Source organism: Halichondria panicea, chromosome 5, assembly GCF_963675165.1.
Source record: "Halichondria panicea chromosome 5, odHalPani1.1, whole genome shotgun sequence".
Lineage (NCBI taxonomy): Eukaryota > Metazoa > Porifera > Demospongiae > Suberitida > Halichondriidae > Halichondria > Halichondria panicea.
In genome coordinates, this window is record NC_087381.1 from 2437131 (window position 1) to 2462276 (window position 25146).

Genomic DNA, 25146 nt, shown 5'->3' on the forward strand with positions numbered 1-25146 from the left:
ATTAACTTACTCGCCATCACTGAAACACCCATCTTGAAGAGACATGAATCAGAATAATGATTACATTATTCCATGCACATGTAGTTTCAATGAACTCCTATCGGACTCTCCAACATGGCTGGACGAGATTCGTTGCTTAGGAACTGAGAGCAGACTCATTAATTGTCCAGCTAACACTATTGCATGGAGTTGAAGATTGTGCCCACACACAAGATGTGGCCTTGGTGTGCAGTTCTACAGGTAAAAGTTGCATAACTTACAACGTTATAAACATGTACAGCCGAGTGCATGGCCTATACTGTTGATAGAATCAATTGGGTAAACTGCACAAAACAATTAATGCAGTAATTGCACTAGAATAAGAATTCAAAATAATATACCTTTGGACAGTAAATGGTTGAAGTAGTAGTCCTATATAAGCATAATTATATGTAATTCTAATAGCACAGAGTCATAAGAATTATACGTATAGAATATAATATATAACTAACAGCAAATCATACCCACAAATAAGAAAAAAATGTACATGTGTCCCACCTATATGTAGAATAATTATTTTTTTGCAGGGTGTATCATATAATAATTATTATTGAAGTGGAGGGGGGAAATAAAGGCACTCGGAGTGTGTCGCCGGCTAGGGGAATCCGGGGCTGGAAAATGTTTGTTAATTAGGTGCATGGTATATTGGTGAAATCTGGTGAGTTGAGGTTGCCTTTGCATTCTCAGTCATACAACTATACCGTTTTGTTGAACAACACAACGACTTTAATAACAGCTTACCAGATCAAACTTTATACTGCAGAGCTCACAGTAACACCACAAACAGCCTCTCCTACCACTACTATACCTACTACCTCTGTAACAACAACAACTGCAACAGGTATATGCTTGTGTTATATTAGCCTCGATTCCAAGCCGATTAAAATACGGCCTGGTGTACCTATTGCATGGTGATAGTGCGCATGCGTTAGAGTTTATTCACCAGAATCTGGGGAATCCTCTTTTTTCTTTCTCTCATCTATTTTCTATCTTTGTACATCAGCTTAGCTCTCTATTGCGTTGTTCCAGAAGGCTTTAACACTAGTCTGAAGCCAGAAGAGGCTCTCATCTACCTCTATGACGGTTGTATGGTCAGGATGTCTTACCTTGGATCTGTACAGGCTATGGGAAGTTGTATGGTGCCTCAAACTGCTACTCGCGAAGACAACCCGGCTATAGGACCATCCTAGACGTAGATGAGAGCCTCTTCTGTCATAAAACTAGTGTTCAAGCCTTCTAGCCAACGCAATAGACGGCATAAGCCACAGCTTCACAGAACTCAGTCATAGAGATAAAGCATTACGGAACATATATTCTTATTTCCTATAATTTACTAAGGTTTTACGTTTATAGTACAATTACCCATATTCTGGGTAATTTGAAGCGCATGCGCACTATCACCCCTGCAATAGGTACCAGGCTGTATTTTAATCGGCCTTGAATCGAGGCTAGTGTTATATATGCCATTGCGTATATATATAGGTATTCAATTTGAGTGGGTATGATTTCTGTGTCGGCTATCTAATTATATGATCAGATTTGTCATGCATGCGTGATGCCCCATGCATGACAGGTGCATGTTGGCACATAACATTTCCTTACACACTGCATGCTGATTGTGGATGTGGTGTTTTGTGTGCATGGCAAATGCATGGTTATAGCAAATTTAGCTTGGAATGTGGTATTTTGATACTTATTAGTCTGTCATGATTATTTGTGGTTCTCTTGCAAAAGGGCTGTGTTTATATAGCATGGATATAGTTATTGTACATGTATGATTATAAACTATATATACTCATATGCCAATGAACCTATACAATTAACTTTTAACTCGGTTCAGATACAACTGGCATCATCATTGGATCTGCTGTTGCGGGGACAGTAATTGTGTTTGTCGCATTGACTTGCTTTATAGTTTGTTGTGTTGGGCTCCTCAAACGAAGACAGTTGAAAGCAAAACAACTTACAATGATGTAAATTATGCCGTAATAATGCACTTAGACCATGTATGCAGTATACAAAGCCATAGAAACACTAAAACTCTATGTAGGTATGATCTTGACGCATTACCTAATAATGCTATCAATCCCTCGCTGTCGACTCCTTTCAATGACACACGACAATCGATCCTGAGTTCCACCACCAACAAGATGAACAGGACAGAGTTGCCGCCAAAGTTGGTACCACGATTTCCAACAGCCAATGCTTGTACGTATATGTTACATGATGATGAGTGTTAATTACGAATGCATGCATAATTTAATTGATTTTTAAGCATTATCGCATGGTATACATGTAGTATAATTTTAAACAATTGCTGGGCCTGTACGAAGCAAGCCACATGCAACTTCATGATTTGGTCCAAATGTGTGTCCAGGCTCAAAGATACTTGGTAATACGAAGGAGCTGCCTGAGCTACCACTATCTCTAAAGATATCAGGATCTCAGTTGAAACTGAGCAGTGGCCTCATTGGACAAGGTGAGAGAAATTTGAATATGTATGTCTCTTCTCTTGCATGCACTTCGTATTGTGCGCATGATACAGTACCGTTCAAAAAGTGACAGTAAAAATTAATAATGACATTAATGGTTTCCAGGGGAAACCGGTATGGTCTACAAAGGTTTACTGATAAACTGGAAAGATAAGCCGTTACAAGGAGTGGCGGTCAAAACATTGAAAGGTATATAGTGACAACTTGCACAATCAGCTACGAAGTATACATACATGTAGCTATAGTTACAAATAATTATTGGTAGATTATAGTTTTAAAAATGTTTTGTTTTATTTTTAGGTTTGTTTTCTTCTACGGATATTCAATTTCTGATCACTGAGATTATCAAGATGAAAGATTTCAATCACCCTCACGTCATGCCCCTGATTGGAGTCTGTCTAGATGTCGGACCCGGCATTTCCATGGTGATGCCGTATATGGCAAATGGGAGTGTACTGGAGTATTTGAAGAAGGAGAGAAGTGGTCTAAAATTGACTGAAAACTGCAGCAAAGAAGAGGTCAGATAATTATACTAACAAAAGGTTACCGTAGTTCTCTCCATCTCTCCAAAGCAATTTGCAAAGCAATTTTTTGGTGCCCAGTGAATGAATATTTATTCCTTATACTATATACACAGGCCCATGCTGTCAGGAAGCTTCTATTGCGAATATGTCATCAGATTTCCTTAGGAATGGAATATCTCTTTCAGCAAAGATTTATTCATCGAGACTTGGCAGCACGAAACTGCATGTATGTTTTCAAGCACATTACGTAATTAAGTTTGTAACAATTATACTGTCCAAACTTTTCTAATAGGTCAAGGTTTTCTTTATAATAGACACGTGTTTTGAGTGAATTCGTTAGTTTGCCGAATTCCATAGTAAATTCCGTTAGTTTTGCTTCCCACAACCCACAACAAGTCTAAAGGCATAAAACGTACCATTTGAGTTATTGGGTGGGATGGTGCGGCATTAGTCAAAAAGCAGTTTCATCCACTGCATGCATTTACACACATGCAGTGTAACATGCTCTCTATATGTTCTGGTATATTGCAGTGCATGGTAGTGATGTAACATGCCATATAAAGAGCACTGAATTGCTTTGATCTGTCCACTCACTGGGCAACAAGCATGCATGTACAATAAATTCACTCGTGCATGCATATTAATTTTAGCACAGTACAGACTATTTCCTCAGACTAAAACCCTTTGTTCAGGTTGGACTCTAGTGGTGATATCAGAGTTGGTGACTTTGGACTGGCCGAGAATGTGTACAGTACTGGATATTATAGACAGAATGAACGAGCTAATATCAAGCTGCCCTACAAGTGGATGGCATTGGAGAGTCTAAACGATGCCATCTTTACAGAGAAAACAGATGTGGTATAGATAGTGTTTTGCTATAAGCTGTCCCTTATTACTGTGCCAGTTTTGTTTCTGGCTAAAGGCTTATAGTACAATTAACATTTAATACCCCCTGCAGTGGTCGTATGGAGTGACTATGTGGGAGGTCTTCAGTGGCGGTCAGATTCCCTATCCTGGAGTAGACGTTGTGACTCTTGTCAAGTTCCTACAGAGAGGAAGCCGATTGGACTCTCCCGTTAATGCTGCCTGTACTACTGACATGTGAGTTGGTTTGTTGGATAGTTGTGTATGTAACCAATTTAATAAGAGCTCGTAATTTGTTACTTGCACCCTGATACAGTGCAGTTTGGCTGGAATATATATCGAGGTGGCTGCATTTCAGAAAAAATCAGCCGCGGCTAAAAAGCGATCCCCACCTCGAATATAATGACTAATTTGCGGTTCTGTCGCGAGGATAATGAATCATTATTCTCTCTGTGTAATCCAATTATCTGCCAAACCACACCCAAAACGTCATATCCGGTCATAATAAATGTACAAAACCTGGTTTAGGGTAGCCAGAACTGACCAGTATATTAAATAGTGAGTGGCCGCATGCATTTCAGGGCGAGTTTTGTGCAGTAAAAATTAATTAACACTGTATTACTAGAATGTTTTGTGAGCACCAAACATTTGCGAGCTTTGCGATGGTTGATTAATTCGCAACAATAAAATCCGCAAAACCTAAATAATACACACGATCCTTGCCAGAACACAATAGTTATATCGCAAAGGGTCAAATTTTCGCTGATTTGGTTCATTCGCCAAGATTTTTCACCCACAAAATATTCTATAATTCGTGCCAAATAAAACGATCAGTATGTCGAGATGATTGTTCTTCAGAAGCCGGATTAGCGATAGTCTACCGTATATATATAGCTAGAGTGGCCAATTTTAAAAGTGATACACGGTAGACTATCGCTAATCCAGCTCTCTATAAAATGTAGTTTTTATAGGCAGGTCTATATAAAATAATGTGTTTTAGCTCATACCTAAACAATGCTGTTCTTAAAGATTGTTCTACGTCACTCCAGCTCAACAGTGATGCAGAGATGTTGGCTCGAAGATTCTGAAGAGAGGCCATCCTTTGCTGACCTGTCTTCAATAATGGACGCCATGCTCTCCTCTGTGTCTGGCTATGCTGAACTGAACATGAAGCTCCCTCATAATAGCGATACTGTTGGCACAATTAATGTACGTCACTAACTAATCAGAGGTGTAGGAAGATAGTTTTGAAAAGGGGTGCTGAGGAGGTGGCCTATATCTATCTATAGCTAGCTGGCTTATTCAAGGAGCATAAGGTAGCCTGAGACAAGGGGTGCTCCAGCACCCTGAGCACCCATGCTTCCTACGCCCCCCTGTTAGCAACAGTCAACTCAATACCCCATGCATCCTGTCTCCATAAAATAATAATTTAAAGCATGTGTGTTATAATATATAGAAGGCCACCTTTTTAATACATGCACTAATTATACCTATACCAAAAGCGACTACAAATTATTATGTTTCGCTTGAAAATCATATATATATTTTTTGTTGCAGACAAGCATGACAACGATTTAAGCGAGTCACTAATGAACAGAGCAACTAATGTGAGGAGAATTGAACTAACTAACAATTATCTCAATGATAGATTGATTAAATTTTGTTATAGATTAATGACTATTATAGATTAATGACTGCAATGCAGCATGCAACAACTTTTACTGTGACATTAATTTTTATTGTTTTGCTCACAAGTTTATAGCTAGTACAAAAAAACTGCTGTACATAACATAGAAACACATGATATATTATTATAAGAAGTCAGATATACACATGCAGCAAGTGAATACTACACTGGGAAAAAGCGTGCTATAATTATATGCAACTGTTTTAGTGTGCTCACCACACTTCATTTTTACAGTGTAATCCTGAAACGGCACTATAGATTTACACCTCTACTTTTATCATAATTATAATTACACGCAACCTTACATCTTCTTCATAAGACTTTTGTTTCTTTGGTTCCTGCATGGGTAAACAAACATGCATACCATGCATGTGTGTATATAGCAGGTGACTGAGCTGATGACCTGGAGATAGGTATAGTGGGGATATACATAATTATAGGTGGGAGGACATAGTTGACAGACACATCACATCACCAGTAAAGGAGGGAGGCTGTATTATTAACACGTGCACATACATGCACATACACAACTTGAGAGTTGTCTGGAGGGATGATCGGAGGAGCACAGTTTCTTCCAGCTATATAGTTTCGGCAATGGAAAACCATGCTTATTCAATGGGGTGGGTGTCATGGCAACATAAGGGTCTACACGGCCATAGTATTGTACAACCTGCATGTTCTCGCTCAATATCTGTGACAGTGTGTGTGGTGTGGTTGTGGAGGGTATATACAGAAGCTCCATGCTTCACTATACTGCATTATAATAAGTGTAATTATTATAGCTTTGATCAAGGACATTCAAAAACTGGAGAGACTCCAGAGGAGAGCGCCACCAAATTAATCCTTAAGGATTCTCAAGCTCGTACCGATCGAGGCTGTCCAAATTGAAGCTATACTTAGTCTACCTCTAATGTACTGGTTTGAAATACAAGACACAATGTTTCTAGTATAAAGTCATTAAAGGAACCATCGGATCACTTCAACATAAGAGATCATATAAAATGTGTTACTGCATGGTCTCACCCGCTTCAGTTGCAACAACAAACTCACTGTCAAAGCCAAACACTACAAAGCAAGTAAACACTTTTACCTCAATCGTTGCAACTGCCATGGACATCAGCGCAACAGTATAACTTTAATCAACAATATACCCTCTATCACTCACTATACTTTTGCATGAGAGAACTTTAAGCAAAATGTTAACTACAATAAACAGTGCCATTTATAATGGACTAACACACAGTGAGTCGGTATATTAGACTAGTGCAGACAGGTTACCTTAATTGACATTATGGGTAGGTGATGACTATAATTATACTATCAATTTGGCGAATCAAGGATACTTCACAACACAATCTCACTTAGCAATAATGCTATATGCAGCACGATCGTCCGTTTATAGAATAACAGTTCAATTGTCTCATTCGACACTTAAAATTATACCATTATATACAGCACACATTTCATACTGCAGCAGTCATGCATTGATATACTACGTATATATATACTACATATATCGTCCAATAATAAGAGTAGCTAACAGAGCTATATATGTATGCATGTTAGATCATTGTTCAGTGTCTCTAAATCATCGATCAGTAGACGTATAGTTCCATTTGTTCAAGAGCAATGTTAGCACTATATGCAGAATTATGCATGCATAATCTCATTTCGATATCATCAGTTGTGGGGGTTGGTAGTGTTTTGTTGAACCACGGTGGGTTATTGAACTGACAGCACGGGTTGTCATGGATACACCCCTGACCATCCCAGAGAGGATTATCAGAAAAGAGGTGATATCCACGTGCAGAGCGAGAGCTTACGCCACTATCACAGAAATAGTCGTTACTGACAAAAGGAGGGGGGCCGTACGTGTTGCCCGGGTTACAAGGGCAGCGATAGTGTTCATTTGTACTTTCAATATCAGTTGCATTACTGTTTCCTTGATTGGCACCAGCTGCGAATGTCCAAATGTGCGTCCTGGGTGTCCCATGAGTGAAACTTAGTCCATCAACGTACTGTGCACTGATACTATGTGAAGCAGAGTGATACCCCCTAAAGGAATACATGTACCCCCACTGATAAGCCCTAGCTCTCCCACATACTCGACTATATTGATATCCACCGACATGAAAGATGACCGAAGAACAAGCGTACGAATTTGTATTGGTTCGACCACACGATCGGTAGTTTGAGTAGCCAGTCAGTGTTAGTCCTTGAGGGCAGTTTTGGCTTGTATTAGTCATATCAATGAATGCCACCTTCCTCCATCCTGGACCACCACACAATGATATAGGTCCCGCTGGATCTTGCTCACCTGTCATTCCTTTATCTCCCTTTTGTCCATTATTGCCTCCAAAGCCTCGATCTCCTTTAACCCCCTTGGCACCCGGCTCTCCTTTGTATCCTGGGTAACCAAGCTGACCTTTCACACCATTCTCACCACGCTCGCCTTTAACCCCCGTATCACCTTTCACACCGATGTTACCCATATCTCCTTTAACCCCTCGCTGCCCTATTGGGCCGGGACCGCCGATAGGACCCTTTAGACCTACTTCCCCTTTGTGACCAGGGTAACCAGGGTAGCCATTGTGACCTATGTGTCCTTTAACGCCAGGCTCTCCATGAATTCCCTGAGGACCTTCTTTACCCTGATCACCCAGGTCTCCCTTATTCCCCTTTGGGCCTGGTTTGAGCGAACAGTCAGTTAAATTATCATCATTTCTAGCACACTCCATTATAGTGTACAGTTTCTTTTCAATTAGTTCTGTCAGAGCATCAGAAAGTAGATCTGTAGCACTTTGAGAGGAGCTTGATTGTCGTGTTAGTCGCTTTAGTGTGCCCATCACCGTGGCTTCATCACTCGAGTAGGGGTTTGGATTAGCTTGAACAATATCTTGCAATTTAGTGATTTGGTCCTGTAAGATTGCATTTTCAGACTTGAGAGTCCACACAGCAAAAAACAGACCACCAAACAATGAGAATCTCAGTAGCACAAATGCTATTTGAGAGATTATCTTACTGAACTTCACATTCGAGTCCATCTTTGTGTTGTACTGCATGTAGCTACATGTGGCAAGATTATAACTTAAGTATACACAATATACAGTAACCTCTACGGTATGCTGTGGGTTTATGTTGTGGTGTATTTGATTCCCTCCTCCAACATACGGAATGTTGGTGGTATTACTGAACCAAAGTTGTAAATTCCAACTGGGAATTCTACTCTTAAACAGTCGCTTCCGGAATCCCCCCCCCTCAAAAAACTCTTATACGGTAGACTACATGTATACTGTATAATTATCCAGCGGTACCTTTGACCACTATACTGGGCAAATACTGCTGACATACTAGTAATCCATACTGGTCAGTGCAGGTGCTGATGCCTCCGTGGAGGTGTCAAAGCTACATAACATACTAGCAATTTATATAGCAATAGCTTTTATACACACATTAAATTATCAGTTGTAAATTCCAACTGGGAATTCTACTCTTATACTGACAGTCGCTTCCGGAATTCCGGAAATCGATGCCAAAAGTCCAAATCTAAAATGAATCGCTGCACTAGCAGAGCCTTGCAGCTCTCTTCTCACTCTTGCAGCTATATACAAATATAGCTAGCGTTCTAGTGCAGAGCTAACTACTATATGAGTAGCAACACGCACTCCATGGACAAGTTTTGCTACGCACTCTTCTGACAAGGCTGCAATGGCATTCCAAGTAAGCAAACAACTAGGCATAACTCGAGAACCAAGCATTATTATGCAAATCCACGAATCAAAATTCATGTTTAGAAGCCTATAATAACTAGTTCTTCATTGAACTAGTTATTGGCTGTAGCAGTCTACACAGACTATAGGCCTGTGCCAAATATTCCGGAATACCCACATTTTACATTGCAGTAAATGTATTGTTAGTCCAATCAATGTTTGAAACCACATTTTTTGTGCTCAAGTTTGTTATTTCGCTGCTGAAATTAAAAGTTAATCCCATTTTTGGTGCTATAGTTGTGACACATGCACAAGTGCCACATGGGTATTGGCTCAGTAGTGACGTAAGCCCGAGGGCCGCAGGCCTCAAGGGCAAACGGCACTACTGAGCCAACTAGTGTTCAAGCTGGCGCTGCATGTGCTAATGCCTCTCGCCATGATTTGCTTTCGCTCAAAAGTATAGAAGAGGAAGTATAGAAGAGGAAAAAGTGTATAAAATAATCTGTCTAAAACTGACTTGCATCTATTCAATTGTATAATTATGGTATCATTGTTGTGTTTTGTGGCTGCTTATACCAGGACCTCAAGGATCTAGGAAGCAACAAAGAAGAAGATTTTGTAATTATAAGCGAAAGTGCATAATTTTACTAATTTTAGTTTATCTATATAAAGTCACTGAGAAGAAAAGACTTATTACATGCATCTATTGTTGTATTATGTGGCTTTAATACCAGGACCTCAAGAAAGAAGAAAATTGATTCTTCCAGGATCTGTAGTAGTTCAGTGTATAATTATAATATCTAAGAAGAAAAGACTTGTGTACATGCATATTATTATCTATATTGTTATATAGTAGTGTTTTGTGGCTTACCAGGCCCTCAAGAAAAATATGATTCTGCCAGGAGGATCTGGATCTGGACCTTGGATATCACACATGGGGAATGAGCGCGCATGCGCATTACATCCATAGGAATAATTAAAGGGTGTGTCCAAAGAGATCAATTTCACAAATGGCTACTGCTAGCTAGCTGTTTTAACAGGTATTTTATGAGTCTTGTAGCTAACAAAAAGCTAGCGCTTTAGTGCAAGGCTAACTCATATGTTGAATAGAAAGTTTGTGCGGACAGATGATGCTATGAAAGATTCTGAAGAGACTGCAACAGCCTTCAATGTGAGTCAAACTAGCCATAACTCGAGAAAGAAGCTTTAGTTTGCTAATCCACGAATCAAAATCCAAGAGAACGTGGCTAGAAGCCTATAGTAGACTCGCAAGCCGTCACTGTTTGCCTGCAACAGTGACGGCTTGCGAGTCTAGCCTATAGAAGCTGTTAGTTTTTGTCGCATTGCAACCGTTGAGCAGTTACAGCTGGAACAGACACACACACAGACACAGTCAGCTTTACCGTATCCCTCCTGCGGGTACGCCTCGAGGCATAATAATTATATCCAATGTGCACACAAGTCGAGTGAAGCTGTGTAACAACTGCATTCCTTTCCGTGTACACATCACTCTTTTTATAGGACAACTAGTTTGCAACTACTTGTGGTCGGCTGTGGAATGCACCAGACGCATGAAAAACGTTTTCTGCCTACCACTGAATCTGTTAACACGTTTTTTTTCAGGTTACTGGCTGGAGGGTGGGCTTTAGATAACTTCAGCCAGTTCACCATTTGTGTTTCCTTTGATCTGCCCACTCAAATGCAGTGCAAATGACTATTTTTGGCACACACTAGCTCGAGACCAGGCCGAGTTTTCGCTTTTATAACGGTAGGGGTTTTCCAACTGCTGAATCAGCGTTTCTTGCTTTACCCCTCCCCCCTCTAGCTCTCTACACTATTGTATACAAGCCAAGAGACTCTCTTAGCGCTGTGTATAGTAAAATCATGGGCAGTATTGAATCAGTTGCAGCTGCCCCCCCTGCCTGCAGTTCAGTCTCCTTCACACTAAACGGTTTCCCAGTGAGTGTAGCAGATGCAAGTCCTGGAGTCAGCTTGAACCAATGGTTGAGGTCTCAGCCTGGACTAACTGGAGCCAAGAGGATGTGTGGGGAAGGAGGCTGTGGGGCCTGTGTGGTGGCCGCAAGTGTACCGCACCATGGTGATGGGGAGACGAGTGTCGCAATCAACTCAGTGAGCTCTAATACTTGCATATAAATGGCTATTATAGCATGGCATAATGTCAAGGTACATAGTAAGGTATTATAATTATTGTCTTGCTTTTATAGTGCCTGTGTCCCATCTACTCCATTGAAGGGTGGTCCATAACCACTGTGGAGGGTATTGGGAGGTAAGATTGTGACTAAACATGCTAGATCTACTTTAATATCTATTAAAGTAAGTATTTCCGTACGGACAAGTTTGGGTATAGACCACTAAGTGCATGTCTCAGTATAATATTATATGCTTGGTACATACATCATTATAGAACCATCCTTTGGTGCCAGGAAGTTAAGACACAGTGAAATTCAGTGGTACCATGTATATGCATGAAGAAATATGTTTGAGGTTGTTGTATATAGAGAGCCAATCTATACTACCGTGTATAATTATGACTGTAATCGACCCTTGCACATGCACACACACACACACAGTTCCAAGGTTGGTTTCCACCCAATCCAGACAGCCATTGCTGAGTACAATGGCAGTCAATGTGGCTACTGCACTCCAGGCTTTGTCATGACCATGTACAGGTGAGTATAGGCTAGCGAAATGCTCTGTATTATAGATCAGAAATATGGGCAGGGAATGTACTAGCTTCGATTCCAGGCCACTTTCAAAGGAGAAAGACTCTTTCTCCAGTGTTAAAAAGGCAGGTTTTGTTTAATCAACCACGTGGGTGACCATAGGACTATTACTGAAACAGTACATGGATATATATACCAGGTCCTCTTTTCACTAAAATTGAGGCCGAAATGTACAGACTGCATTTCATTCTATTTTTGACCTGATTATAACTTCCAATCCTTTTATGCTGTAATTATTCGCGAGTGATATTCATTCATTGCATTTTTGTTATCGTATACGAAAAATGTATGTTAAAAATGTCGCCTTAAAACATTTTAGCGTTAACACCTACTAAATATCAGGTAATAATTATGTTTTTTACTTAGCTTGCTTCAGAGGAACCCCCAACCTACTGAGAGAGAAGTGGAAGACGTGTTCGACGGGAATATTTGCAGGTGTACTGGGTATCGTCCGATCCTGGATGCTATGAAGAGCTTTGCCATTGACCACACCCCCACCACCACCGCCACTCACCATATTGCTGATATTGAGGTAAGCAGTCCACGTAACGAAAACAAAGGCTATACTGTTGATTTTTACTTACTCATACCAACAAATAAATTGATGCATGTGTCTAATTGCAACTACATGAAGTGCATTATGTACATGTATCACATGGCAGCTATCGGCTAAATCCTGAATTCCATATGAAGCCTCAAGCAATTAACTATAATTATTTGCATTAACTGTTTGCAATTCCCCCTTCTCCATGCACAGGACCTTTCTCCCCGAGTGTGCTCTGATGTTGGTGACTTGTGCTTGGATCTAGGCCGAGGATTGAGGAGGACAATCTTTGACCCTCAGTGGTACCGTCCCTCCTCTTTGTCAGAGCTAGTGGCGGTTGTCAGGGGTAATGAGGGGAAAAGAATTGGGCTGGTAGCCGGAGACACTGGAAGAGGTCTGTCACACTTTGAGATAATAGTATATAACGTAAAAGCAGAAAATAAACTTATAACTATTTAAGATCGAAGGGCAATTAAGCTGCTGCTTCAAACTTGTTCTATATCTCAGTGCATGCATGCTTTAATAATTAATTTTATAGCGCTAAATAGAGCAATTGAGCCATTGAGCATTCTTACCAGCTGGTTGTAACTTCAATCCCCCCCCCCCCCCCCCCCCTCTCTCTCTCCCTCTCTCTCTCTTGCACATGCACATTCAGGGGTATTTAAACACTCACCACGAGATGAGGTGCTTATTGATTTAAAGGCTATTCATGAGTTTAGCGAAATAAAGGTCAGTCACTATCAAAATGTGGGTGTGTCTCTGTCATGAATATTGTAAGAACTATTGTCAATTAGGTGACAATTTGCTTCTCTGCAACTGTATTGCATGAAATCTTCCTGCTAGCTGTAATGATGTAATCGATCGTCACCAGCATATACCTCTCCCTCCACAGGTAACCCCCAGTGTCCTTATAGTGGGTGCCTGTGTGAGCATCTCTCGATTGGTGGAAGTACTCCTTAACAACCCCACCCCCTCGTTTAAAGTCCTGAGTCAGCACCTGCTCATGGTGGGCAATGTCCCCGTGAGGAACGTGGGTACATGGGCGGGTAACCTCATGTTGGTCCATAAGCATAGGGACTTTCCCTCCGATGTCTTCATCACACTGGCCGGACTTGGAACTACAATCACTATCGGTAAAAGGAATGTTTTTGATGTTATAATTCTGATATGTAGAGCTTGCTTTCAGGTGCATGTTTAAAATTGAATTTTCCAGGCCATCATAAAATTCATTCCATGTAATAGGTCGCTTGTCAGATCTATCCACTGTTGACATGACACTGTGGAAGTTTCTGGAGACAGACATAAAAGACAGTGTAAGCATATACATTATAGTGATAGCGTGTATACACATATACATGAATACTATAATTACTTGAGGATGTTGTCAAAAACTGTTCACATGAAATTGTCAGTTTATGTTTAATCAGAGTTTCATAATTAGAGTTTCAATTCCACAGATTATTCTCTCTGCGTCCATCCCTGTCCTTCCTGAGAGTGTAGTCTACCAGAGCTTCAAGATTATGCCCAGAGCTGTGGTATGCATAATGAATTAAGTATTATACATGTATATCTACCATACGGCCATGCATGTAGTAGTACTGTAGCTTGTGTAGTACGTAGCCTCTAGTATTATTTAGTCGGTCAATATATATGCTGTGTGTACATTGTACAGAGCATAACTGCATTGGCTACGAGTTATATCCATAATGATAAAGCCATGGCTTTGTGTACAGGGCTCATTAAATTTCAAGATTGCATAATTATTAAGGGTATAAATTATATACTAGTCAGATTGAGAGCACTATAATAATTATCATACTATTATTTTCATCTCCCCAAAGAACTCTCATGCTTACGTCAACGCCTCCTTCTGTGCCAAGGTGGGGGAGGGCTCAGTGATAAAGGCCACGCCCACCATCATCTACAGCGGACTCACCAACAAACCAGTGTGTCTATATCTGTCTCATATGTCATAGTTATGCGATTACTAATACACATACTCAACATTTTTCAGGTTTTAATGACGGCTCTCTGTGATTACTTGGTGGATAAAGATTTCTCTGATCCGGCCACCCTTAAAGGTGTGCTCTATTTCTTTACATAAGTACAACTTCTCCCTTGTGGTTGAGTTCCTACAAATTTATAATGCTCTCTTTTAATCATTGATTGCTTTTAATTTGTTAACATGTCGTACCTAACAGCAATTCTTGATCACTAATTTCCTTCCTTGTTTTCAGATGCTGTGGACATCCTGAGCAGTTTAGTCTTGCAGGACACACCTCTTTCTGCCTCGTCTGAGTACAGAATGAGCCTGGCAACAACACTGTTCTACAAGGTATAATATGTAATATTCATTTGGCGATAACATTTTTATGATGATATGTATATGCATGGTTACTCAGAGCGTTGACTCTTTAGTGTAAGTGTATATGTAGTACGTACTTTACATTCCCCTAGCTCAGAAAATTGTAACACACACACACACACATACATCTAGTTCATCGTTTGTATCCTCCCGAAGCCGCTCCCCCCTTCCCTCCAGTCAGTGGTTGTCCCACCCACCAGAGCTGTGTCAAGAGGCAAACAGCTGTTTTCTAGTATACCCTCCGAATATCCGATAACACAACCGCTGACAAAACTGACCGCTAAGTTACAGGTTAGAAATAATATTATAATGTCACTTATTTAGTTGAGTCTATGATATAATTAACATCTCGGTAAATGCATTGGAGATGTGATTTGTGCAGGCCGGCCAGCTGGGATATACAAATACATTATACAAACTGGGCAGAATAAGAATTATAATTTTTGTCTAATACAATTATGTATGTGCCCTGCTTGATTAATCCTTAACCTAGTATCAGGAGCAAATGAGTAGATGAAGCTATGCATAGTATTGCGGAATCAGTATTGTAACTTGTTTGTAATGTGCTAAGTGCTCTGTACATAACGCGTTTGACTAAATAATTATAAGTACAATGAAATGTCAGCACTTAATTAGCGGTGTGACATAATTATAATTACGGCAATATTTGTACACCAGGACAATCAAATCCGCGTAGTAAGACACTCTATCTACTCATGTGCTCTTGATAGTACACACATGTTGTGTAGTGTGAAAGTTGCCAGCTGTGCACGCATGTCACCCCCTTATACAGGCGTCAGGTGAGGCCCAGTATATCAGTGACTGTCCTGTCCTACCCAAAGAACTAGCCGCTGCTTTCGTCCTAACCACTATGGCACGTTAGCACATCCAGTGTATATCCTGTATTGATAACATCTTTTTTATACTTAGGGCAATGCTGAGATAATATCAATTGACTGCTCCACTGCTAAGGTATGTCTATTATTTTTATGCCCTCTCGTTTGATGCAATTTCTATATCTGTACTATTCTAGAAACTGCCTGGCTTTGTCAAGATGCTCACATCAAAAGATATTCCCGGTGATAACAACTTCATGTCTGATCGAGATGCTGAGATCCCTGAAGAAGTAATTAAGTGATACAATAATTATTCATTTCGTATAATAATGCATGGGGAGGTTTATTAAGACACAACGAAGAATGAGGTTAGCACCTCCGTGTTTAAAGGTCCTTTGACATGTACCATGTAAGCATATTAAGTAATTCCATCTACAGCACTTTTTAGGTAAGATAATCACACGAAGAAGTTATAATGTTGAACTTCCAATAATTGATTGTTCAGAAGCAATTGATGAATTGATACTTTTGTGAATCAGTCAGAAATGCAGCCCGACTTTGCATACTTTTAGTTTAGATCATTTTTGAGAACCAACCACCAAAGTACACATATAGCCGCTTGTGTCAATACCACAGATTGTATATATAGTTAATACGGCAAAGTTGAGCGTATGGTTTTAGCTAAGCCATGAAGTGCAAGTACAGAGTGAGATGGTTCTATTCTAAAGGAGCCCTACTTGTTCTGTTCTGGTTTCTGCTTATCACCTTTGTCATCATATCAATGTTCAGAATTTTGCCTCCTCCAATAACACTTTCAGCAAGTTCTTATTGGGTGCCTGATGTTTTGTTACTTCTGTCAGTGTTGACGGTGCCACTAACAGGATGGCTGGCTGACGCAAAGTTTGGAAACTATAAAGTAGTAAGATTTGGTGTATTGCTTTTATTCCTTGCTACTATTTTTAATTGCTTCTATTACTTAATTGAACCATTAAATTTTGTAGTTAACGTTTTGGTTCTGAAATGGTTTGTGTTTGTGATAAACGGTTTGTTTTTGGTAGGATGTGTTGGTTGCTCTTTAGTATTATTTCAACTGGGTATGGATCAGATGCCTGATGCTTCAAGCTCCAGCATTTGCAGCTTTATCACTTGGTTTTCATGTAGTGGTGTATTGGGAGCCTATTTAAGCAATGTTTTATATAATCTGAAGGTAGATTGCTTGGATGTTTCATTGCGTACCAACTACCAACAGGTTTGGAGCTTACTTCTTGTTCTATCTTTAAGCTGTGTTCTTATTTCGGATTTTTGTCTCTCCAAAAATTGGCTAATAATTGAACCAAAGTCACCGAACTCTCTCAAAATTATCTACCAAGTTCTCAAGTTTGCAGCCAAGCACAAAGCTCCCCTCAATCGTAGTGCTCTCACATACTGGGAGGAAAATGTACCTTCAAGAATGGACCTCGGAAAGTCGAGATATGGTGGTCCATTCACTACAGAGCAAGTTGAAGATGTAAAAACTATGTTTCGTATTTTCTTTGTAGGTGTATCATTAATGGTGATTGGCTTGGCTATTTCTTTGCATCCAGACGTTGTATTGATGCCCAGTGGTCTGAACTTATGTAATTCGCAAATCGTGAGATTTGTTTCATATGATGAGACTTTATTTTTCATACTTTGGACTTTATTTCATGAGTTTCTAATATTTCCACTGCTTAGAGACAGGCTTCCAAGTATTCTAAAGAGAATAGGAATTGCTGCATTTCTTTTGTTTGCTGTGAGTTTGATATGCTTGATTCTGAAGCTCATTAATTATCACTTTGAAGGAAGTTTGATAGCAATTGATTGGACTGTTCCTATACTTTACAAATCAATGCAAGGATTGCTTTCTCAAACTTTTGTCACTTCAACAGTTGAATTTCTTTGTTCCCAATCACCATACAGCATGAGAGGTCTGCTTACAGCATGTATAACTATCTTAGGTATCTTTTCCTCAATGCTTGGTTTTGGTACAAGGTTTTTTTTGGAGAAATACACTTGTGACACAAGCTTGTGTTTTCCTATTTCTTGGTGTGTGGAAGTAACTCTAAGCAGTATTGGACTAATCTTTTACTGTGTTGTGGCTCGTCGGTACAAGAGAAGAGTGAGGGGAGATGGTTATTTTGCACAGACAATTGTGGAAGAAGTTTATGATCGTTATCTCACTCCTAGAGACAACTAGTGACAGAATGTATATTATATATATAGCTATACGTATAGTACAGAATTGTATATAGAAGGTTTAGATGTTTAGATAATTAAATGTTGTATAGCCGGGAAATGTTTGTGAGGTGGCAAAATTTTGTTTTTTCGAGGGCAGAGCAGTGCCAAGATTAAAACTCCCACGCACCAGCATTCACATGCAAAGCTACTGGTGGGTGTGGATTCCTTGCAAATATTAAAACCCACCAACATTTCTGCTGAGGGCTCTGGAGCCAAATAGTGAAAATTTGCACCCATGAAAATTTCCCGCTCTACAGTAGTTAATAATGATAAGATCTACATGGAAACTACAAGAAAAGTGCCTCAGAAGAGGTATATACAGTAGACTCTCGTTAATCCGGCCATCTTAATTTGTGGCAGTGCAGCTTGGCCAGAATAGCGAGGTGGCTGTATTTCTAATGACTAATTTTGCGGTTCTGTCTCGAGGATAACGAAGGATATGGATCATTCTACTCTCTAATCCAATTTTATCTGCCAAACCACACCCAAAACGTCTTACCTGGCTGTAACAAACGTATAAAATACCTAGTTTGGGGTAGCCAGTGCTGGCCAGTATATACGGAATAGCGAGTGGCCGCATTTTCAGGGCGAGTTTTGTGCAGTAAACATACATCTAGCTAGCAAACTGTGCCAAACCAAATTGCCGGTATATCGAGGTGGCCGTACTTCAGAGAGCCGGAATAGCGAGAGTCTACTGTACTATGAGACTTAGTATACCTACAACTTACTTATATTATAGTATCCTATTAGCCAAGCCTCGAGGGAAAGGTTTGCGCATGCGCACAGTATGTAAATGAATAAAATCAGATGTTTTGTCGGTGTCCATGTGGTTTAGAAGCCCTCAGGCACTCGTAGTACCCTCGTTATGCTCAGGATATACTAAAGCAATACACCTTTGGGCTTCTAAATCCCATGCACAGACACCTCTAAAACATATTATGATATTTTGGTTAGTATATATAATAATTATGCTAAGTTAAATAATCATGCTAAAATTGTACTTGACAGTCGTTTTACTGATTAAATTGTGCACTAATACGTATACTTTTAACAGGTGTTTGCGGAGAAAATATCGCAATATGCTGGTCAACCTGTTGCTCTGGTACTTGCTGGTGAGTATATCTGTATGAAACTGGCATCATGCACCTGTGTTGTCTTTGTTGCTTCTTACATGCACGTAAAATCTACAAACCTGCAAAGGACTATATACATGTACTTTTAGGATTGTGTGGTTCACTCTTGCCTTCTTAATATTGCATGTGTTATATACAATACATGCATGCATGCACGTGTCCATCAAAAATTATGAATAGTGAAGCGTGTTAATTTGTTATAGAAAGGCTGCCGTATACAAACGATATAATCATAGAGGTGATACAGTAACTATAATTATGTTCACACATTAACCATCCAGGCCGAGTAACACATGCAACCATGCACCCCCTTCTGTATATAGACACACAGGAGCATGCTGATAGGATTGCTTGTGCTGTGGAGGTCACTCACAAGACTCTGGGGCCACCCATACTCACTCTGGAGGAAGCCATTCAGAGACAGTCTTTCTTCTCCAGTCCTCGCAGAACCGAGCGGAAAGTGGGAGACACTGAAGGTGTTAAAAATGCAACAGTGTCGAGTATACCAGTGCCTATAATTTACCTCTATAAGTGTACTAATTATGGTAGTGCATATAATTATGTCTGTTTGTATTTGTTAAGCATTAAAAAATGACTCTCAGAGTTTCAAGCACTTGAATACATTCAAGAAGTTGCAATTTATCGCTTATTAAAATGACTTGTGTATATAGCTGCCATGTCTGGTGCTGATCACGTGATCACGGGCAAAGTGGAACTCGGCTCTCAATACCATTACCACATGGAGACACACACAGCCGTCGTTATTCCGGATGAGGGTGGGTTTAAAGTCCAATCTGCCACTCAATGGGTCGACAGAGTACAAGCCGCTGTTGCTATGGTGATGAACATCCCAGCAAGCTCTGTAGATGTATCAGTGAAGAGGATAGGAGGTGCTTACGGTGCCAAGACCACCCGTCCCAATCTGGTAGCTGCAGCTTGTGCACTCGGTGCTTCAGTTACTGGGAGGTAAAATTGGCAAATCAATGCAGTCACTGTGGCTTTAATACTAAATGCTATAGCATTGAGAATGGCCCCAAAAGTTTTGTGATCAATTATGGCATGGGTGTTGTATAACTGGTTATTAAACGCCATGGATAGACATTAATAAATAAATTATAGCTGTTAGGAGATTATTACCTATATACAGCATGCATACAGAGAAGTGCTTTTTAACATGCAATCCAATGGTGACATTTTGAATTTGAACAAAGACAACCAACGGCTACAACAAAGTGATGGTAACATTAAGAGGGCCATTCTTAGACTTAAAAATCTGACAAATGCTTATTTTCTTGTTTTAAATGAGATTCTATATTAATATCCAGGCCTCATGCAGTTTAATTCGTTTGTTGAGCATTTTTAGCTGATCGTAATTATTTTCTCTTTACGGAATAAATCTTACACTATTATATGTAACTGTCAACATGCACCGCTTGTACACAGGCCAGTGCGTATGTACATGGATCTTGAGACGAACATGAAGGCCATCGGGAAGAGATTCCCGTACATGGTTAGGTACAAACTAGGCAGCACTAAAGAAGGAGTCATCACGGCTATAGATGTTGAGATATTTGCTGACTGCGGTGTTGCCCCTAATGAGAATGCTATATCTGTAGTGAGAGACTTCATTGACAATGGTACGCCGCGAGTTTGTCTCTAGTAGTATGTTTACAGTATATATACATATGAATGTACGTGCTCTTTGTTATAATTATTGTTGTGGTATATATGGACTGCTAGTATACATAATTATGTGTTGTATACCTTGTTGCTTACATTGTATCCCAATTAAAAGGTATCTCACTCCTTAGCGTACTACGTTCCCAATTGGAAGATTGCTACACAGCCATGCAAAACAAACACACCCGCCAACGTCTTCTGCAGGTCACCAGGTAATAATGCATGCATGTGTACTCAACTGCATGTGAGGTATACTGCGTGTGAGGTATACATGCAGTGAAATTTAAGTTACAGTACATATACATCGAACATTCTTTAATGGCATATTGCATAATAATTATAATAGTATTACTATTATAGTGCACAGTGTGCAAAATAATTACAGGTGGCCACTGGCCAATTTTCGTGCACTGATGCAATTAACAAATTGCCAGCAAATGATCAGCCAGTGCATCCGATCAATCGTTTTGGGTGTGTGCTTCCTCGCACGCGCAGAACAGTTTGCACAAACGTGTTAAAAATTGCTAGATCGTGAGATTATTATACTTAACAGTTCAAGAGATGTATCAAGACGAGTATTTATAGTGTTATGTAATTGTTACATTCTCTTTAGGTACTCTACCGAGTATCTTTATGATGGAGACCATGATAGACCACCTCGCCACCTCATTGGGCATGGACGTCGAGGTTGTCAAGGTAGCCAATCTATACAAGAATGGTCACATGACTCTTGTCGGGAAGGAGCTGACTAACTGTAACATGTCGAGAATCTGGGAACGTGAGTTTTAATGTATTTACGACTGTACGTAGAATAAGTTTATGTGAATTGGTATCAGTGAAACAATATTCTCTTGACATGTTATAGTGCGAACACATCTTTCAATTTATTCAGAGCTGTACCAATCTGCTGAAGTTGACAGAAGAAAGAAAGAGATTTCTGAATACAACAAGGTGCTTGACAGCTAGCTTGTTGTGTTAACTTTTTGTTGTAAAACATCATTTACATGCACGATGATGTCATAATTGTTTCACATATACACTGTACAGACGAGTCGGTGGTACAAGCGTGGACTGAACATGATGCCACTGAAGTACACTATCAACTGGGCGGAGGCCACACCCTATTACGTGACAGTCAACATTTACGCTGAGGATGGCACAGTGGCCATAGCTCACGGTGGTGTGGAGATGGGCCAGGGGATAAACACCAAGGCAATTAAGACCTTGTGTGCAGTATAGTATATAGACACTAACATGTATACAACTGCAAAAAGTTTGTATTACATGTGCACATAAAGGCTTGATTTTATCATTTCTCCGGCGACATAATTATTGATTGTGTAGTCAACTGTTTGAGCCAAGTACTAGATAACTCAGCCGTACAATTACAGCATATCAATTGGAATACGTCTATTGGATAATTTACCTGCATGCTCCCTCCTCTGATAGGTAGCCCAGGTGGCATCAAAGGTGTTGGGTGTTCCCTTGGAGAAGATACGCATCAAGCCTACGGACTCCATGCTCAATCCCAATGGCATATGGAGTGGAGCCAGCACCACCAGTGAACTGAACTGTCTGGTGAGCCAAACATAAAAATCATACTGTTGAGCCTTCAAAAATTGACCTCTGAGACTTAGCCAATCACTTACGTTCACACTGGCTCTTATATTCACTTTTGTGGCATGTGCAGGGGACCATAAATGCTTGCAAAGAGCTGAATAGTCGCATTGACAGTATCAGAGAGCAGATTCCCGGACTGGAATGGGAGGACCTTATACAGATGGCCAGCAGTGCTGGGGTCAACCTATCAGCAAGGGCATTGTCAGTAATGTCTGTATAATTATCATGCATGCCCACATAATTATATGTACAATGCATGCATGTAGCTATAGTAGGCTCTAAGTATAATATAAGAGATTGAGTGTGTTGGCAAGAATGGCGCTAACGAGTTAATTCCAGTCTAACGTTTGCACTCAAGTATTGTCTCCTGATAAGTATGATAGAAAAAAGTATTACTGTATAATTATAAAGTACCTGACTGAGCTTTTAATAGCGTGATCACGAAATACTTAATCTAATCGTGTCTTTATACCTGCAGTGTGTCTGAATCTTGTGACGGCAAGTTCAATTACGTTTGCTGGGGTAGTACAGTAACGGAGGTGGGCGTGGACGTGCTGACGGGGGAGACGAGGGTGGAGAGGGTGGACATCCTCTATGACTGTGGGGACAGGTAGGGGAATAGGAGGAGCTTATATTCACATTTATTTATGGATGAATGTATTGAGATGAGTATAATATATGGAACTTGTATAATATCTTCATGTACTTATGCAATGTATACATGTACATTCAAGCAAGTATAGTCACCAAATGCACACTACTTTCTCCGTCATTAACTTTATAGGCACAATGCATGTGTCATGGTACAATGTTGTATCTATATACTCCCGGGGATCATGTATTTATTGGTCATCTCATTTATGCATATACAGCCTGAACCCAGAGATAGACATTGGTCAAGTGGAGGGTGCGTTTGTGATGGGTCTGGGCTACTGGCTCTCTGAGAAGATTGTCTACAATAAGGAGACAGGACAACTGCTAACTCACAACACTTGGGTAAGTCTATATATACAGCTTAGCTGCTACTAATAATAATTATAGTACACGCGGCAACTAACGTTTTGTGTCCTACATTTACAAGAGTACTTTGACACTGTCGAACACATCCTACGCATAATTAACAGAGATTGATATTTTAGCGAAAGTCATTCGGCATAATTATAAGTTAATCAGGCATTACGAGCTTTTAATTGTAATTATTTTCTGAATAAGGTTTGACATGATTATGGTGTGTGCATGCATGACTGTGCTGTTTTTCACTTTTCACTTTGCAATATTTACAGGAGTACAAGCCCCCCTCTCACAAAGACATCCCCATTGATTTTAGAGTTGAACTGCTCAAGGATGCAACTAATCCATTCGGAGTGCTCGGATCCAAAGGTATAAGTTACAGTCACGTATACTGTCTATTGTGGTTGGGGTCTAAATTATGCTTCGGATCCATATATAGACTATCCTCAAATATAAAGTTGCCTATTATAAACAGAGCCAATGCAGTACTTTAATGTGTACACTACATGACTGTGTTGTTCCTCTAGCTAATGTTCGTAATAATTATATCGTGAGACAGGCTGCATACGTAGTTCCTTTGCTTAAATGGTCTGTCTATCTATATAGCTATATAATATACTTGTACTTGGTACATGCACACACACACAGCTGCTGGCGAGCCTCCTCAGTGTATGAGCTGCTCCGCACTGTTTGCAGTCAAGAGAGCTATTGAGAGTGCTCGAGCAGACGCTGGAATCAGCACACATTTCACACTAGGTGTGATATAGTATACTGCATGGACATATAATAGGCACTTTATGCAGGGGAGGGAGGTGTATGCAAATGTTAGTTGGTTATAATTATTGTTAAGATCCACTCTGCATGTGATTGCTATATGATTAGACCTCTCTTGACTATAGTCTTAGCCACATTTTCATGTAACTTATACACATGCAGTATCGTATCCCCCTTAATCTGTCTACCATGTATTACAATAGTGCATTGATCTCTGATTTATCTGACCATCTGTTATTTTCAGATGGACCTGCCACAGTGGAGAATATTCAACAAGCTTGTTTAACATCAACAGAACAGTTGAGTATAATAAACTGACTGATATAGAGAATGGTATATGCTATAATTATATTGCAGTTAATGTAGCCTAAATTTTATATAATTATTTTGTAATTAATGGTTGACTTGAAATGTGTATAATAATTATTTATAGCTATACTGCTACAATTATATCTAGCAAATAGTAATCCTTGAGATAAATCACTGAGATCCCCATGCATGTTACCCCACACTTGTCTTTAGCATAAAGAAATGTACCGGTATGTGCTTTATTTTGAGATAATGATTATCTATAAGCTCTCTAAACAAAATCTTGAGTTCTGACATGAACAACAATTTAGATTCATAATAACAGTTTTTGATTGCGTAACCATAATCTTGTGTTGAATGTCATATCCCATTTCACTTACAGTTTATTTTACGGTTTATTTTACAGTTTATTTTACAAGATCTTCATTTCCGTTTGTTTGTGTGAAAGACAAGTCATCAGTTTTATTTGCAAAATTATTGTTTGTTATCACAGTTTATTATGCAAAGTCTTCATTTCCGTTGGTTCGTGTGAAAGAAAAGTCATCTCATTTCACAGTT

At 39.7% G+C, this 25146-nt stretch overlaps 3 protein-coding genes across 3 annotated transcripts; 2 read left to right on the plus strand and 1 right to left on the minus strand.

The window, feature by feature from the left end:
• Positions 1-160: 160 nt before the first annotated feature.
• LOC135336547 (tyrosine-protein kinase receptor UFO-like) lies at positions 161-5751 on the plus strand. The gene is made up of 12 exons (XM_064532402.1): positions 161-240; positions 803-880; positions 1880-2012; positions 2090-2247; positions 2417-2518; positions 2637-2720; positions 2832-3049; positions 3169-3281; positions 3748-3913; positions 4014-4156; positions 4969-5128; positions 5477-5751. The coding sequence occupies exons 3-12, from the start codon at positions 2008-2010 to the stop codon at positions 5495-5497; spliced, it is 1170 nt and encodes a 389-aa protein (XP_064388472.1). The 5' UTR covers positions 161-240; positions 803-880; positions 1880-2007; the 3' UTR covers positions 5498-5751.
• Positions 5752-7040: 1289 nt separating this feature from the next.
• On the minus strand, positions 7041-8730 carry LOC135336510 (uncharacterized). Its single transcript, XM_064532342.1, has one exon. The coding sequence runs from the start codon at positions 8666-8668 to the stop codon at positions 7202-7204; it is 1467 nt and encodes a 488-aa protein (XP_064388412.1). The 5' UTR covers positions 8669-8730; the 3' UTR covers positions 7041-7201.
• Positions 8731-10917: 2187 nt separating this feature from the next.
• Positions 10918-24713, plus strand: LOC135336703 (xanthine dehydrogenase/oxidase-like). Its single transcript, XM_064532561.1, has 31 exons — positions 10918-11446; positions 11542-11603; positions 11908-12006; positions 12427-12592; positions 12818-12998; positions 13260-13333; positions 13497-13737; positions 13847-13917; positions 14062-14139; positions 14446-14550; positions 14619-14685; positions 14842-14939; positions 15102-15260; positions 15763-15843; positions 15900-15941; positions 16003-16095; positions 19116-19173; positions 19518-19670; positions 19866-20160; positions 20638-20831; positions 21006-21086; positions 21488-21652; positions 21767-21825; positions 21922-22086; positions 22324-22452; positions 22565-22695; positions 22973-23104; positions 23367-23490; positions 23778-23874; positions 24154-24261; positions 24524-24713. The coding sequence occupies exons 1-31, from the start codon at positions 11201-11203 to the stop codon at positions 24595-24597; spliced, it is 3828 nt and encodes a 1275-aa protein (XP_064388631.1). The 5' UTR covers positions 10918-11200; the 3' UTR covers positions 24598-24713.
• The last annotated feature ends 433 nt before the right edge of the window (positions 24714-25146 follow it).